Here is a 16,762-nt window from a genome sequence, read left to right on the forward strand (position 1 = left end):
TATATATATATATCTATATATATATATATCAGAGAAAACGCAAGCCCATGCTCTGTGTATCCTATATCCCATGTTGGATATGGTACCAGCTGCTTGGCAATATAAATGCTCATATATGTTTACAACTCAAGAAAGACAGTTGTCAGCGCTTATCCTTTACACTGCATATCTGTATGTATTTAGGAAAATAAGAAAACATGAGGTATTGGTTCATGTTTTGAACATTTAAGCCTGCACCCCAGCATCAAGGGCACCTCATTGTATGCAGGTCCTACACTGACCTATATGCTTTAAACAACATTAAAATGCAGTTAAAAGTCAGATGCATTCACCTACCAGGTATAGGGGTTTACATCTAGCAAGGGCTGGCTTGTGAGCCACACCCAAATGTGTCTTAAATAGGCTTGATGGTCAGCTGCTATGACAATAAGGCAATATTTTGAAACAAAACCAGAGAAATCACTCAGTATATCCCATATTATATATGATACCAGCTGCATGGCAATATAAATGCTCATATATGTATACAAAACAATAAAGACGGTTGTAGAGTAGGACTAAAATATGTCACATATGTTGGGCTTGTGCCTTGCTTTTTTTGTGATCATAATTTTCATAGAAAAATTGATAAATAAAGATGAAAGTAATCCCTTGTTTCTACTTGATACATACAGACAGCATAGTTTCTCTAGACTCATTCATGAGCAGATTTTTGTATGTTCCAAAAATGTATTTTTAAATCATTCTGCAAGGAAGGAAATTTCTAGATGTTACACATTCACAATCGGTGTAAAAATAGATTTTAAGTTGGGAACATAAAAGAATAATACATTTAATCTGTGTTGAGCCCCTTTATGGCCACTCTGAAGCGTGTTTTCCTTCTAGTCTTACACAAAATATAAGAAAGAAGTGTTCAATTTTGTTTTTATTTCCTTAACAATTTAGTTTTCCAAAACTCTGTACATGCATTCATTTAATATACTTAAAACGAAAGGAGAAAGAGACCCCTTTTTGGTGTACCTTGTTGTTAGTATTACTCTAGAATCCAGTTTGCTGTTTATTTACCGTTCCACTTCTCCATGTATCTGGGAGATCATGCTCTGGTGGATGTTTCTTAAATTCACTCCATTAACTCGGCAGCTTATCGGTTGCAGACAGCTGTCCCTTTGGAACGTCAATTTACTTTCTACTTGCTTATACCGCCCATAAAACTCCTGTCATCCCTAAGCTGAATAAAATAAGAAAGGAAAGGATGGCCTTGGTTGTTGAACTGTGATCGTGAGCAACTTATATATGAAATGTTTCAAAATTCCTTGTTGCCTCTGAACTCCTCTAAACTACTAATTTCAGATCATCTCACATTATAAGTTTTGACATAACTAAATTTATTTTTATCACATATTTAGTTTTCTGCTTAACACAAGATGTAAAATAGATCCGGATCTAGTCTAATTCTTACAAAAATCCTTACATTTTCTTGGTTAATAATTGTAACTGTTTTTCAGCCAATTAACATTTTGTTGTTGTTGAAAAGAGTCTTTTTGGGATGCAAGTCTGCTTTTCATCTTTTTTTCAGTGGAATTAATTCAATTCTGAGGCAAACACAAGATTTAATCATTTATATTAAGAAAACTGGAACAATTCCCAGGGAATATATGATTCTGATGCATACATTTTTCTCCTATATGTATTCATTCACTCTTATATTGGCTACTTTATTTCCCTGCTCCAATACACAATGTTAGGCTTGAAGTATTGATTCCATTTAAATCTACTCGGGTGGCCTTAGTAGGAACAGGGGCCAATGGAAGCACTACGTTTGAGCTTGGCTTCATGTCATTGTTGTGAGTGTCATCAGGGGTTTATTTCTGTATCTCCTATCCAGTGAGCAGTCTTTACACTTCTGATATCTGTATTCTTTCCCCTTGCACTCTACTACTGATCTTTGTAGGTCTGATGAAAGTGATTCCTCTCTGTCCGAGGTACACAGGTACAAATTTCCTTGTACACTATTTTTTCTTGTTGCAAGTAATGCTGCTCCTTTTTTTTTCTGCATGATTTTTGTTTTTGTTCTGCACTTACAGACGTTTGTGTTCCCTGTTTCCGATATGTGTCAGAAATGCTCAATAAAAACAGTTGTTTTGCACTTTGCATTATCATTTTGCTTGCTTATTTGGACAACCTAATTATTTTAAGATGATGTGTTATAAACAATGCTAAGAGAATATTGTTATACATACTGCAACTATAGTAAATGCCTGTTATCCAACATATTGTACACATATTCTTTCACTGAATTTTAGGGAATTTTTTTTGTACTGTAGAGACATGAAAACAATTAAGTCTGAATTGTCACTGAATAAAGGCTGCTTTACAACACTTATAGGTATATAGATATTTGGGACATGATTCTCCAACGGGTGAGCCACAGGCCAGTTTCCCCTCATTTACCTAAGGTTTCATTCCCAATTTTCTTTTCATAAACCATCTAGGATGACCATGAAAAATGTGGGCATCACAAATCTGGGGAGGACAAAGAGTATTTCCATGACTGTAACTCGCACACATTGACATACAGTCAGGATCTTCTTGTAGCAACTGATCCTTGTGTGCTTTATTTATACAAGTGAAACCACAGTAGAATAATAAAAGATACTTCTAGCGTTTCAATGAGAACTGTAATCACTCCTTTGTGCATGCAAGCCTTGGGTAATTTCACATATTAGTTACAGCATGTATAGACAAACACGTCTTAATATTGAGAACCAGGATTTGTAAGATCAATTTTAATGAGAGAGACTAAGACAGATGTGTTTTTCTTTTTTGTTTTCTCATCTCTAGGGGCATAATTAACCCATTTCCTACTTGCAAAGGCAACAAGACATCCCTTTTACAGTGTATCCATATAGCTGAAGGGCACAACAAGGCTGTGCTTTGTGTTGATGCTACTGATGATCTTCTTTTCACTGGATCTAAAGGTCAGCCACATTATTTCCACTTGTATAAATGCTGACTACTAATATTGTATGACTTTCTAAGCTGTGCTAGACGCCATTGGTCTTCAGTAGTCAACTGTATGTTACTTCATGTGGGTCTTGAAAAGCAATCTCTGCTAAACATGTAATATTGAAGTTGGATATAATTTAGTATGTGTTGCACTAAGCAGTGTAGTAATTGGGAAACTCAAGATTGCTTTTAACTAAGGTATTACGGTTTTGCTTCATGGTGACCTAAAAGGTTATGTCAATTACATAACATTGAAGCAAAGTAATTGTGGATGGCAGCAGTCCTTCTTCAACGCAGCCAGGCTATAGTACCCATTGATTTCTAAGTGTTGCTGGGAAGTTTCTCCCTGTGGCGTTTCTTTGCATAACGATTCACAACTAATTATGACTGAGCCTCCCCCCCCCCAGTCATGTGTGTGCCCTGATTCTGCTGCTGTACAGATTGTAACTGTAGGTACGGATTGTTGTATAGCTGTAACTTTATTATATCCAAGTGCAGGTAACTTATAAACTCTGCACCATGGATCTTTCATGTGTTAAGGCACTGCTTAAATGCACGGATCTTAGATTTAAAAAAATGGTGGTGGCAAAAAAAATGAATCTCTTTCTTATTCTATTTTAAAACGGGTATGTCCTTTAATGCATTTAATGTATGTGTATGTATTTATTACTTTAAATAAGTGGCAACTGTGCACACATCCTGTTTTAGCCAGCAGAGCATTGTTGTGCAAAGACTGCAGATATCCTGTGAAACCAATTTCACTTCTACATACCACTAATGCTTTCTTGTAAAGCATGCTATAGGCAGCAGTTTTCAAGGCTTACATGAGATGAATGCCAGTTTTGTATTGAATGACTAGCTCCAGAAAATGCATTGACTCATTCATATTAATGTTACAGCACTGAACGTCAAATAAACATGAAAAAAAGTGCTTCCTGGGGTAAAATATTCCTAGTGGCTTGGTTATGAAAATGTGTTGCATAAAGTTACACTGTTAAAATGGGGAACTGAGAATAGAGTGGTTTGTTTTGGCAGCCATTTATGTAAATAAAACATTACTCCTGTTTGGCCCACTTTTTGCAGAACAGTCACTATCTTTTGCCACAGAAATCTTTTCAATTTGAAATCTCATTTCGTTATAGTTCAGACTCTTCATACATCTGCTTTAATTGAGTTAATGGGAATATGTTTTTATTTTGTTTTTTTGTTTCTTTAATCGTTTCTATGTATTTGGCAAAAGTGCTTTTTAATTTAGGCAAATGACATGTTACAGTAACTTCCCCTTTTTGGTTAATAAAGACTACATACTTTTTACTTACAATAAGTTTGTTTACAATCTTGTTAATTCCTCTATTTACTTGTTATTTATGTATATATGTTATTTTTGTTTTAGTTATGTGATAAATTCTTTAAGTTGTGCATTACTGAAAAGAATTGAATTGTCCAACATATTTTTATTCATGTTGTTTCTGCAGACCGTACTTGTAAAATATGGAATCTTGTCACTGGACAGGAAATCATGTCCCTTGGAGGTCATCCAAATAATGTGGTGTCTGTGAAGTATTGTAACTACACAAGTCTAGTGTTCACAGTGTCAACATCTTATATTAAGGTGTGGGACATAAGAGATTCTGCAAAATGCATACGGACACTTACGTGAGTATTGTTATCTTTGAGCAGCATATGGAAAGCGTTACTGGCACAAAATCATTTTGTTACGACTGAAAATCTATGTTGTGCATAAAATTAGTTTTGTTCATTACAAGTTGCAACTTGCCTTCTTAGAATGTGCTTCACAGATGGGACTTCATTTTTTATTTTTTTTTTGAAAGTTTTATTTTTGCGAGGTCAATAGTAAACATCAGTCCAAGATAGTATCCGTAACAATCAAATCAAACAAATTCAAGGACCTATACATTCAGTGTATATCAAAGAGAACAAAAACATGATATTGACCAAATTTTATTTGTAGGGAGAGAAGAGAAAGGAAACAGAGAGAAGAGAAGTTGGTCAGAGTGAGAAAAACCAAATAGACTAGGGGGCGGTGTGGCTAAACTGCCAATAGAAGAAAAAACGGGAGAAGGGAGAGAAAAAAGAAAAAAAAAAAGGAAGAAGGGGAAGGCAAGGGAGGGAAGACGGTAAAGGGTCGAGGAAGGATATCAAGTGGAGTGTTGTAGGGGAGTCAAATGGCAAAAGGAGTTTGAACTTGAAAAAATGACATCCACGGTGCCCAAATTTTGTGAAATGATTTAGAAGTATTACGCAGTATGCATGTCATAAACTCCATTTTGTATGAGTGCCAGACTCTATTGCTAATTGCCTGCAGAGTAGGCATGGTGGACTGTTTCCAATTAGTGGCAATTTGACACAGTGCTGATGGGACTTCATTTTAGCCTTGTTCCACTGCATTTTCTGTTGGCCCCTTCACTTTGATTGGAAGGATGCTCTCTAATGTTTTCTTTTTTGCAATTTCACACAGCCCAATAGTAAGTGAACTAGCTCTGGAACAGTGGTATAAATTGTGTGTAAATTATAATAGTGCCATGTTAACATGGAGACTATTCTGTGCTTTTCCCTTTTTCCACTGATGAGTGGAGAAGCTAGTCTCTGCTTGTCTTCTTTCTGGACCTTTTATGAAGGACCTAATGGCCTAAACCTTTTCAGTGTTTTCCATGCCCATGCTTTGACGAGTAAGTCTTACTCCTTGGTATCTTGCCACTCAGCCTACCACTGCATTAGTATCTTTCTAGTCTTGGAAGTACAGCTGCGTAAAGTGTGGTCCTTGCTTCTCACCAATTTTATCAGGAAAGCATGGTGGCTTGTGCTTGATGCAAGCTTTTGTAAGAACATACTGCTGGCTGTTGTTCTCTAGTGACAATTCTGTGAAGTACAAGTGGCGATTTGAAATTGACCTTTGTGTGAGTTTTCTGGCTTCCCTAAGAAGTAATGGTTCTGCATTTATACTTTATTAGCTGCTGTTTAAATATTATGCCTCCTCTGCAGTGATGTGACATTTGCGTGGGTGAAGCATAATCCAGTATATTTTTCCTCCAAAGCTTTGCCTCCTGTTGGTGAAGTTTAATCTCACTAAATAAAAATCTATGCCACCCAATGACTTAAGACAGAAGTATTTAATGATAAAAAAAATAAAATGTAACCTGGCACATTATGACTTTGCTATAATTATCTTTATAAATATATTTATAAGATTAAATAATTCACAAACTAGAGAAACCTTAGTGTAATATTCTTAGTAGAAATGTATGAAACATACATAATACATACAGTGCATTTAAATGGGACGTTGCCTTAGCTGTCAGGATCGTCCCCAACGGAAAAGGTACTGGGTCTTCAAGATGTGCCAGCTACTTTTCCTTGCTGAAAATATTCTATATAAGTATATAAATGTATTGACATCATTTGGGAAAGAAGTCCTTAAGGTTGATAAAATATTTTGTCTTTGGATAATATTTTGTTCTTGGATTATCAACCTTTTATTATAGCCTTGTGTGTTTACTAAAATTTTAATGTATTAACCAAAGACACAAGGAAGTTTTGTCTAACATGTCAAATATCTCCTGTATCCAGCTCTTCTGGGCAAGTGATGGCTTGGGATTCATGTGCTGGAAGTCAGAATAGAACAGTGACCATTCCTGCTGGTGAAAACCAAATAAATCAAATTGCACTAAACCCAACTGGCACCTTTCTATATGCAGCAGCTGGAAATGCAGTGAGAATGTGGGACCTGAAAAGGTATTATTTCACAGAGCTGAAACGTTTTTTTTTTTTTGTTTTCTTTTTTCCCAATAAAAACAAGTGACACATGTCAATCACATGAAATTTGAAGGGACACTTATGGCATGGACAATAAAAAGAGATTATTTGGTTAACTAGGAATCCCCATAAAAACAAATGTGGAATAAATTATGAGGGAAGGTTATTCAGTGGTAGTATATATGTCTGAAAGATTATATTAGACCTGTCACCTAAACACAGTAATGGATTTTGTGTGTTCTTGATCAATATAGTATAGTACGTGTAGCAGCAAAGACTGGAAAGTATCTCTGTTAACTTAATTGGCCAGCTTGCTGTTTCTAGTGGTCTGAATGGTGCACCGATTCCATATGCTGTTTTATGTAGTGCAGTCTCATAGAGATTTGTAGGAGACTTCTCAAAAGTTAAAGTGTGTCTCTCTTTCTTGGCTAGGTATTTAGCCTTTCAAATGCATTTCGTCTTAATGAGACTTTCTCAAAGAAAGACACTTAAGGATTGTTCAGAGTAAAAGTGTTATGAAAATGAATGGCACCTAAAACACATTTTTTCCTTTTTGGTTCTTTAAATAATATTCATTAAGACTGACTTCTCTTCATGCAATACTGGTTCTTATTGAATTGAACTGCTCTGATATTCAATCTAATAATACTGTCTTTATTTTTCACCTCCAAAGGTTTCAGTCTACAGGGAAATTAACTGGACATCTTGGACCTGTCATGTGTCTCACTGTAGACCAGATTGCCAGTGGCCAAGATCTTATTATTACAGGCTCAAAAGATCACTACATCAAGGTAAGATAATGAGATATAAATGAAATTGCTGCATAATAAGTGATGTAAAGCACATTCTGATTTATTTTTGAATGAATATCATAAGCAACATGTGTTTAGCAGTCATAAAATATTAAGACACAATTTAGCAGATTATTATTTTTTATTTACTACACAACTTGCAGTTTATTTTAAACCACATAAAACCGGAAAAAATACAAATATGTAATACATGTAATCATCAAAATAATTACTAGGATAAACATAGGAGTAAAGTAAACTTCAAATTGGAATATAATAATGTGTATTTGCCCATTCAATCCCCAGTTATGAGCTACAATTCCACTAGGCACACTTTATCCTAAGAATAGAGTGTCCAGAGCACATGTGCACACTAGTTTATCAGCATTTGAAGTATAATTAGACCATAAGGGGGGAATTTAATTGGCCACATTACTGGTAAAAGTAACGAGGCCTGCGCATTATTACTGTTATTGCGATAACAATGCGCTTAATTGCCGTTATTACAGTAGTTTCAACGCCGGCTTTTTAGAAAGCCGGGTTAAAATGACCATAATAACGGTAATAACTTTAACGCCGCGCTAATTCATGGGGAATAGAATTCCCCCTTATGTGTATTATCTTGATTACTTTTTTTTTCCTGCTGGATATTGTTTGAAGAATAGCCGGAGTCGGAATAGAATGGTGCCCCAAGAGTCATCCAACAAAATCTCCCTGGGCACCATTCTTTCTTCCTAAATAGTGCATCATCTAAAGGGTCATAGCTTGCTCTTATAAACAGGCATTTGCAAATTTAAGAGAGAAGCAAAGGTAGTGAAATCTCCATTTTCAAGGGACTGTAGAGCAAGGAATCCGAATCACAGAGTGATGAAAGTTGCTGCCATTCTTATCGCAAATTTAGCTTCTAACCCAGGATGAAAGACCATATTATCTTTTCCTGAGGGAAGTATTATTATTATTATTATTATTATTATTATTATTATTATTAATTTTTATAAGACGCCACAAGGCGTCCGCAGCGCCGTACAGAGACAAACACATTACAATACAATGGGAGACAGCACAGTACAGTAAACAGTAAGCACAGCAATTCAGTAAGCTCAATGCACAGCTAGAGAGGGTGGGGAAGGGGGAGGGAGGATCCGCAAACGACGGGGCCCAAGAAGGAGGGTGCGGAAGACAGGGAGAACTCCAGGGGGGAGGAGGGAGCGAGAGTGGACGTGGGGTGGAGGACCCTCGAGGAGGAGGGCTAAGTAGCTGGAGAGCAGAGTTAGAAGTGGTGGAAACAGGAGGAGAGATGGCCCTGCTCAGAGGAGCGTACAATCTAAGGGGAGGAGTGGACAGACAGAGAGACGCAGGGGAGAGAGGGAGAGTAGGGGGACGGAGGCAGACGATAAGGTAGGAAGTTAAGTGGGAGACAGAAAGGCTTTAAGAAAAAGGTGGGTTTTTAGGGCCCGTTTGAAACTGGACAGATTAGGGGAAGTTCTGATGGAGGGAGGGAGCTTGTTCCAGTGGAGGGGGGCAGCACGGGCGAAGTCTTGGATACGCGCGTGGGAGGAGGTTATAAGGGGGGGAGAGAGGCGACGTCAGAGGCAGAACAGAGAGGGCGGGATGGAGCATGAATAGAGAGGAGGATGGAGATGTAGGGCGCAGTGGAGTTGGCGAGGGCCTTGTAGGTGAGTGTGAGGAGCTTAAAGAGGATTATGAAGGGGAATGGGAGCCAGTGAAGGGCTAGGTAGAGGGGGTATACAGAAGAGGAGCAGCGAAAAAGGAAAATAAGCCTAGCAGTAGTGCATTCTGACAGAGATCATTTCATATCTGACTTCTACTAATTACAAAGTCAGTCTGTAGAATGTAGTGAGATGGAGGACATTACAATATTTAGGCCAAAACCTAGGTGGAGTATAAATAAAGTTTATATAGACTCTGCATTATGTGCTTCAAAAGAGGCACATAATGCTGAGTTTATATAAACCAATAGTGAAGTGTGAAGGTTGTTATACTTTTCAGTGTTTTCAATAAACGAGCAGGCTTAGGCATTCAGTCTCCATGAGTACCGGGGACAACATAAAAGCCTGGAATTCTAGAAATGTATCTGTACAAATTTAGTGACAGCAAACCTTATGTATGGATAAAAGTTGTCCAAAGGTGATATGGCAGACCTGAAAAAAGCATAGCATTTTAGGGAACAAAGGCATTTTAAAAGTTTAGATACATCTGAAACAGGACTAGATGGGAGACTCCAGAATGTAAAGTGACCTTTTAAACTTGCAGTAACAGTCAGGATAATTATAACTATGCAAAATTTTAAGATTTCTTAGGACTTTCACCCCTAAGTAGTTGAAAAGGTGCCTTTCCATTGAAATTCAGTAATCTTTTTAAATTGCTAACATAAGTTTGGAGGTAGAAAAGGCACTTGACTTGACAGGTCAGGAGCATAGTGATATTTTACATTCCCTACCTACTACCAGTTACAAGTCTGTCAATCAAAGGGGATGTATGAATTGCATAAGTGAGGATTTAATCCACAAAAAGAAAATTCAGACAAGCTTTGTGTATTTTTTAGAAAAATAATCTGGAATTTGGCTATGGTGGGCCACCAGTGTTAAATTAAGCATTTTTATTAATGTTGTATGCTGTACTTTAATAAGGCCAACTTGGCCTTTATCAAGGAGTGTGGGCAAAATATAGCTTGGTTATTAAAGCTTTTGATAAGATTCAAAAAGCAACATATTTTGTCTATTGTTTTTTCAAATTTTTTTTTGCACAGGAAATAAGTTGCAAAGCTATTTAAAGCATGAAATCGGGCCATCTCAGATTGTAAATCTAATGACTGAAGAGCAGTACACTTGTATCCTAATGACAACTAGTTTATGCACCTAAAGTACTGCAGGCAGTAGATTGTAAAATGATAGTATTCACCTTTGCTGACCAAGTAATTCAGTCAAACACTGGTACCTCTCTGTCCCTTACTACAAGGTGCAATGTGAACTACAATTTCACTCTCTGTACAGTGTTTTAGACATTCTTACGCTATTTTTATATTTCAGTCAGGTAACCAATGTACCCAAAAAGAATTGCTGCTGTCACTTACATTTTGGGAGTCATTCTATTGATATCAATGTGGGCACATCTTCCCTAGCTCCTTGAAAATTCCTGCTAGCTCCCAGATTTCAGATTTCTTCTGAATATGTCCCCATAAGTCCAGGGTGGCCATGTTAGAGTGTGCATTTTTATTTCTGATGCAAGCCTATATTCACTATCTGCATAGTCTAATCTTGTACATGATTAATGTAAAGCTATATTAAAAACTATTTAGAGCAAAGCCATTAACATATATTGTGCGTTCAGATAAGTAGACAGGCTTCCTATGGAGACTGTCTTTATATGCTGCCGTGCTATACCTGCATTTTTCTGTTTCTATGTTATGTATATGTTATAGGTCAGAATCTTGCTTAAACTTACTTTGTTTATATTTTCCATTTTTGCTTTTCAACAGATGTTTGATATTATTGAAGGTGCTCTTGGTGTTGTGAGCCCTACACATTGTTTTGAACCTCCTCATTATGATGGTATTGAAGCGCTCATCATCAATGGGGACAACCTTTTCAGCGGGTCTAGAGACAATGGAATAAAGAAATGGGACCTCTCTCGGAAAGACCTTATTCTTGTAGGCTCGGTTTTGTTTAAGTATTTTATTATACAATAGTATGCATCATCTGAATGAAGGTATTCTACAGGACTGAAGTGTATATATAGTTTACATAGAATCTTAAATACTAAAGGATATATATATATATATATATATATATATATATATATATATATATATATATATATATATATTATTTATACCGTCTTCATTATTCATTATTTCTTTATTATTTTTTTTCTTCCAGCAAGTTCCAAATGCTCATAAAGATTGGGTATGTGCTCTTGGTGTTGTGCCCAGTTGCCCCGTTGTCCTGAGTGGCTGTCGGGGAGGCATCCTAAAGCTCTGGAATGTGGATACGTTCATGCCTATTGGAGAAGTCAAGGGCCATGATAGCCCTATAAATGCAATCTGCACAAACTCTAACCATATTTTTACAGCAGCAGAGTAAGGATTGTAGTATTGCTTATCTTTCGTTATCGTATGTTTTAAAGATCTTACATTTCATGTACCAATTTAAGAGATTAGAGAAAATGTAACTAATTTATTAGATTTATTTCCATTTAATAAAAGTAAAATATATAAACACAGTTTGTGTGCAGAAAATCAAACTGGCATATTTTGTTCTTGGTCATCATATCTATAATTATTGATACAGTGTATGCAGTTGAGGGTAAGGACTCAGATAAGACTAGATGATCTAAATATAACATCCATACTCTCCTATTACTACTGCTGCCTCTAATTTCCTCACTCTCACTTCCTCTCATGGCCTCTCCCAATTGACAACTTCTGCCACCCACCGTGATGGTCACTCCCTGGACCTAGTGTTCTCTTATCTCTGTGACATCTCCAACTTCTCTAATTCTGTCTTCCCCCTCTCTGACCATAATCTGCTTTCCGTTACCCTCTCTTTACCCCTTGCCCCACTTCTCTCACCCTAAGTCGCTTGCATGCTGCATCCCATCAACAGCATTGACCCCATCATCTTTGCGTCCTCTCTCGAACACTTACTTGCTCCCATTTCTTCCCTATCATGTCCCAACACTGCTGTCTCTCTTTACAACACCACACTCTCTGTTGCCCTTGATACTGCAGCCCCCGCCACCTTCCTTCGTCCCCGCCAACCTGAACCCCAACCCTGGCACTCCCCTCTTACCCATCTCCTCCAAAAGTGCTCCCGCTCCTCTGAACGTCAATGGAGGAAATCTCGCTCCATTGCTGACTTCACCCACTATAAATTCATCCTCTCCTCCAATCGTCTGACCCACCTTCTCTCTTCCCACTCTCTTCTTGACCCTCTCCAGTCTGACTTCCGTTCCCTACACTGAACTGAAACTGCCCTCACTAAAGTAATAAATGACTTGCTCTCAGCTAAGTCCAGTGGTCACTGCTCCCTACTCATACTCCTGTTACTTTTGACACTGTAGATCAATCTCTTCTTCTCACCACCCTTCACTCCATAGGTCTTCGTTTAACAGCGCTCTCCTGGTTTGCCTCCTACCTGTTTCTGGCTCTTCCTCCCCCCCTCTTCCCCATTCTATTGGAGTCCCACAAGGCTTTGTCCTTGGCCTTCTGCTCTTCTCTCTCTAAAACACTTCTTTTGGTAAACTCATTTAATCATTTGGCCTCCAATACCACCTCTATACTGATGACACGCAAATCTATCTTTCCTCCCCTGGCCTCTCTCCTGCTTTCTTAACCTAGGTGTCTAGCTGTCTCTCTGCTGTAACTACCTGGATGTCACAACGCTTCCTGAAACTCAACATCTCCAAATCCAAGCTCATCATCTTTCATTCTGCCAATGTTGCTCTCCCTCCCAATATCTCCCTGTTGGTTGACAACATCACTGTTTCTCTTGTCACACAAGCCCGCTGCCTTGGAATCACCCTTGATTCAGCCCTCAGCTTTACCCCTCATATCCAGTCCCTCACCAAATCCTGCCACTTCTGCCTCCGTAAAATTACGAAAATCCATCCCTTCCTCTCTCAGGAAGCAACCAAATCCTGGTCATTCACGCATCATTTCTCGTCTCGACTGTTGCAACCTCTTTCTCACTGGTCTTCCTCGCTCTCGCACTTCTGACCCTTCAATCCATACAGAATGCTGTGGCTAGGCTCATCTTCCTTTACCACCGCATCACTTCCGCCTCTCCTCTGCGTAAATTCCTTCATTGGCTCCCTATCTGTTTCAGAATTCAGTTCAAGCTCCTTACCAACACTTCTCCCCCTTACATCTCTGACCTTGTCTCGAGGTGCCACTCCGCTCCACCTCTACCTCCGCCTCAATTCACCCCTCATTACCTCCTCCCATGCTCACCTCCAAGACTTCTGCCGTGCTGTCCCTAATCTTTGGAACTCCCTACCCCATCTGACTTGACTCTCCCCCAACCATCAGTCCTTCAAACATTCACTCAAACCTCACCTTTTCAAGCTTGCCTATTCTACCACCTCCTAACCATTATATTCATCACCTCTTCTTCTTCGTCTGCTATCTAAAAATTTTCTCCCAGTTGGTCCTACTGTTTCTCACCACCCCACCCTTTAGAATGTAAGCCCTCGCTATCTATTGTCCCACGTCTGTCTCATGTCCCGTCGCGTCTTTTGCTGCACTCTGTGTGAGTCCCCATAGCATTACTCACACTCATCTGTGCTGCGGACATATATTACCTGATCTATTTGTTACTTGCTTCTGTATCCTGCGCTACGGAATCTGTGGCGCCTTATAAATAAATAAATATATTTAATGTTAAATCAGTTATCGTGTGTGTGTATGTGTGTGTGTGTATGTATATATGTATGTGTATATATATATATATATATATATATATATATATGTATATGTATATGTGTGTGTGTATGTATATATATATATATATATATATATATATATATATATATATACACACACACTTTGTAGTCCTTTATTATTTGTCACTGAGTTAATTAATTCTGTTATGTTTTTATTTTTTATTTTAATTTCATTGCATTGCAGTGACCAAACTGTGAGGATTTGGAAAGCTCATGGTTCACTGGACGGACAGATATCAGATGCTGGTGACACAAGTGAAGATGTTGCCAGCAATTGAACTGGAATGATAACGATAGTCTTTAGGAGATACTGTGACAAGCTGTTTACCGCTTAGACTCATTTGGGCATTTAATATAGTACACATATTGGAAATAACTGGAAAACTGTGTTCAACTTTAATGTTACTGTAATTCTTAACAGTGCTACTCTTTGCTTAAAGTCTTGCACACACTTATGCAAATCCTGCTGTTCTCTAAACTAAGACCATTGTTCTCTTACTGAAAAAGGATTTATTTGTGTTTCAGCTTTGGATACAAATTGAATTCTGTACTGTACAATGGCTCTACTGTATTGTGAAGTAAATGTATTTAAGCAAAAATAGCATATAGTACTCTTTTAGTATCCACTATCACATAGACAGTTGTGTGCTTGTAGTTTTCACAAATACAAAACTGCTGAGTGCAAGGATGATCAACATTTGGCACTTGCTGAACTATATCTCCCATGATGCTTACTGTTCAGGCAGATAATAATCATGACATGATCTATCCAGCAACACCTGGGGGTAAATGTATCAAGCTGCGAGTTTCCGGCTGGTTTGAAGAGTAGAGATGTTGCCTATAGCAACCAATCAAATTCTCATTTTGTAGAATGTACTAAATAAACGATAACTAGAATCTGGTTACTGTAGACAACATCTACACTTTTCAAACCAGACAAAAACTCACAGCTTGATACATTTACCCCCGGGAGTGTCAGAAGTAGCCAGTCTTTGTCATAAAGCTTTGGTGTTTAATATTCTACACACTTGACCAAAGTTTTTCTTTTCTGCACGCACTTGTGCTCAGGATTTTATGTGCAGTAAATGTCTGTCTAGAGCATTGCAAATTTCTTCTTTCCTGAGAAAATGCTAACCTTTTTGTGGCTGAAAGGCAATGCTTTGCTATGTGTTGTGAGTCATACTGTCATAACTTAAGGTGTGCTATAAATTATTTTTTATTTCCTAGAGTGTTATTTTTCTTTAATACCTATATTTTCTCATAGCTGCATCATTTTGCTTCTCTCTAATTTAAAAAGCTGCTACATTTTATTTTAAATACTGTTTTTATTTGAAAGTTTGAGATAGAGCTTTATCTGTGGTAGAAAACTATGTATATAATTTGGTTGTAAAAAGATGTTCTGCAGTTCCTGCTTTGATTTTAAAATGCTGTGTGAATCCTTGGAAAAGATTATGTTGCATTTTTCTCTTTAATATTATTTTGTAAACTTGACACGTGCAAATTTAATATAGATTAAACAAATATTTGTGCATATTGAGTTGTTGATTGAGATAACTTGTGAACATCAGTTAATCTAATGCATAAATAAACACATGCGCAAATACTTCTGTTTCATTATTAATCTCTCTCCCTCTTTTATTCCTCTAACGAACCCAAGAACACCACCCCCCCACAAAAAAAAAAATACAATACTTAGGTACTAAAAGGCATGCTCTCTAATGCAACCCTAATTACATCTCTTCTTGGGGTTTCTCCTCTCACCGCATATCACTAATACAGCACATAAATAGAGCATAGAAATATTAGGATGTGAATGTAGTAACATTTATTATAGTGTGAGACGTTTTGATTTATAAATTACAATTTTTGAACCTATAGTATCCATTACCCCACACTAATACTGTGAGCTGCAAATAGTGGATCGCTTAGATATAGTATGCTGGACTCTAGGGGGTAACTGTATCAAGCTCCAAGGTTCTGGCGGGTTTGAAAAGTGGGGATCATGCCTATAGCAACCAATCAGATTCTAGCTATCATTTATTTACAACATTCTACAATATGATAGCTATAATCTGATTGGTTGCTATAAGCAGCATCTCCACTTTTCAAACCAGCCGGAAACTTGCAGCACAATACATTTACACCTAGGACTGTATGTAGTAATAGTTATTGCAGAGTATGATGTGCAATGTATATTCATTGTTCGGCATACAGAGATAAACACAGGAATACCAACTCTTAGTATCGCCACACACTTTCCAGTTTTACTTAACACTCACTGCCTGCCAGTTTATCTATTTGCTCACGAGTAACCCATTGCCAGATTTTTGTTCATCAAAACCTTTCCCTGAAGTGTAAAGAGGGTATCTGCTTCCAGCCCAACTATTTCCAAGTAAATGGAGTACTAGGATGTCGATACTTCCAGCTGCTGCTGTGAGTTGGATAGTCACTTTGTGTTACATGTGCCCAAATTGCTAGAAAGAGGCAAAATACCGGGATCTAATTCTATACTGTATGTGTCTGTTGTGCATGTCTTGCAGGTAAACACATTGTAACACACATGAATTGATCTGTTGCTTACTTGAAAGGGAAACATCCAAAAAATAAATGATCAAAACAGTAATGAGAAAAAATCCTTTAAATATTATGCAAACTGAATAATATTTAAAGTGTTGCTCAACCCTGTAGCATTTATTTGCTTACTTGCCTACACCTATCCTTTTCGTCCT

The 16,762-nt window shown here is 37.6% G+C and overlaps 1 protein-coding gene across 6 annotated transcripts in view; it reads left to right on the forward strand.

The window, feature by feature from the left end:
* Nucleotides 1-15,654, forward strand: part of KIF21A (kinesin family member 21A) — a 122,456-nt gene extending 106,802 nt beyond the window's left edge. For 3 of the 6 annotated variants that reach the window (XM_075208835.1, XM_075208840.1, XM_075208837.1), the window contains 8 exons: nucleotides 1,952-1,990; nucleotides 2,842-2,978; nucleotides 4,482-4,662; nucleotides 6,595-6,759; nucleotides 7,454-7,571; nucleotides 11,071-11,241; nucleotides 11,471-11,670; nucleotides 14,218-15,654. In XM_075208835.1, the coding sequence (XP_075064936.1) occupies nucleotides 1,952-1,990; nucleotides 2,842-2,978; nucleotides 4,482-4,662; nucleotides 6,595-6,759; nucleotides 7,454-7,571; nucleotides 11,071-11,241; nucleotides 11,471-11,670; nucleotides 14,218-14,311 (1,105 nt within the window). In that variant the 3' untranslated portion in view covers nucleotides 14,312-15,654. The remainder of the gene's footprint in view (nucleotides 1-1,951; nucleotides 1,991-2,841; nucleotides 2,979-4,481; nucleotides 4,663-6,594; nucleotides 6,760-7,453; nucleotides 7,572-11,070; nucleotides 11,242-11,470; nucleotides 11,671-14,217) is intronic. The other 3 variants (XM_075208838.1, XM_075208841.1, XM_075208839.1) reach the window with 1 other exon arrangement.
* The last annotated feature ends 1,108 nt before the right edge of the window (nucleotides 15,655-16,762 follow it).

Source organism: Mixophyes fleayi, chromosome 4 (assembly GCF_038048845.1).
Source record: "Mixophyes fleayi isolate aMixFle1 chromosome 4, aMixFle1.hap1, whole genome shotgun sequence".
Taxonomy (NCBI): domain Eukaryota; kingdom Metazoa; phylum Chordata; class Amphibia; order Anura; family Limnodynastidae; genus Mixophyes; species Mixophyes fleayi.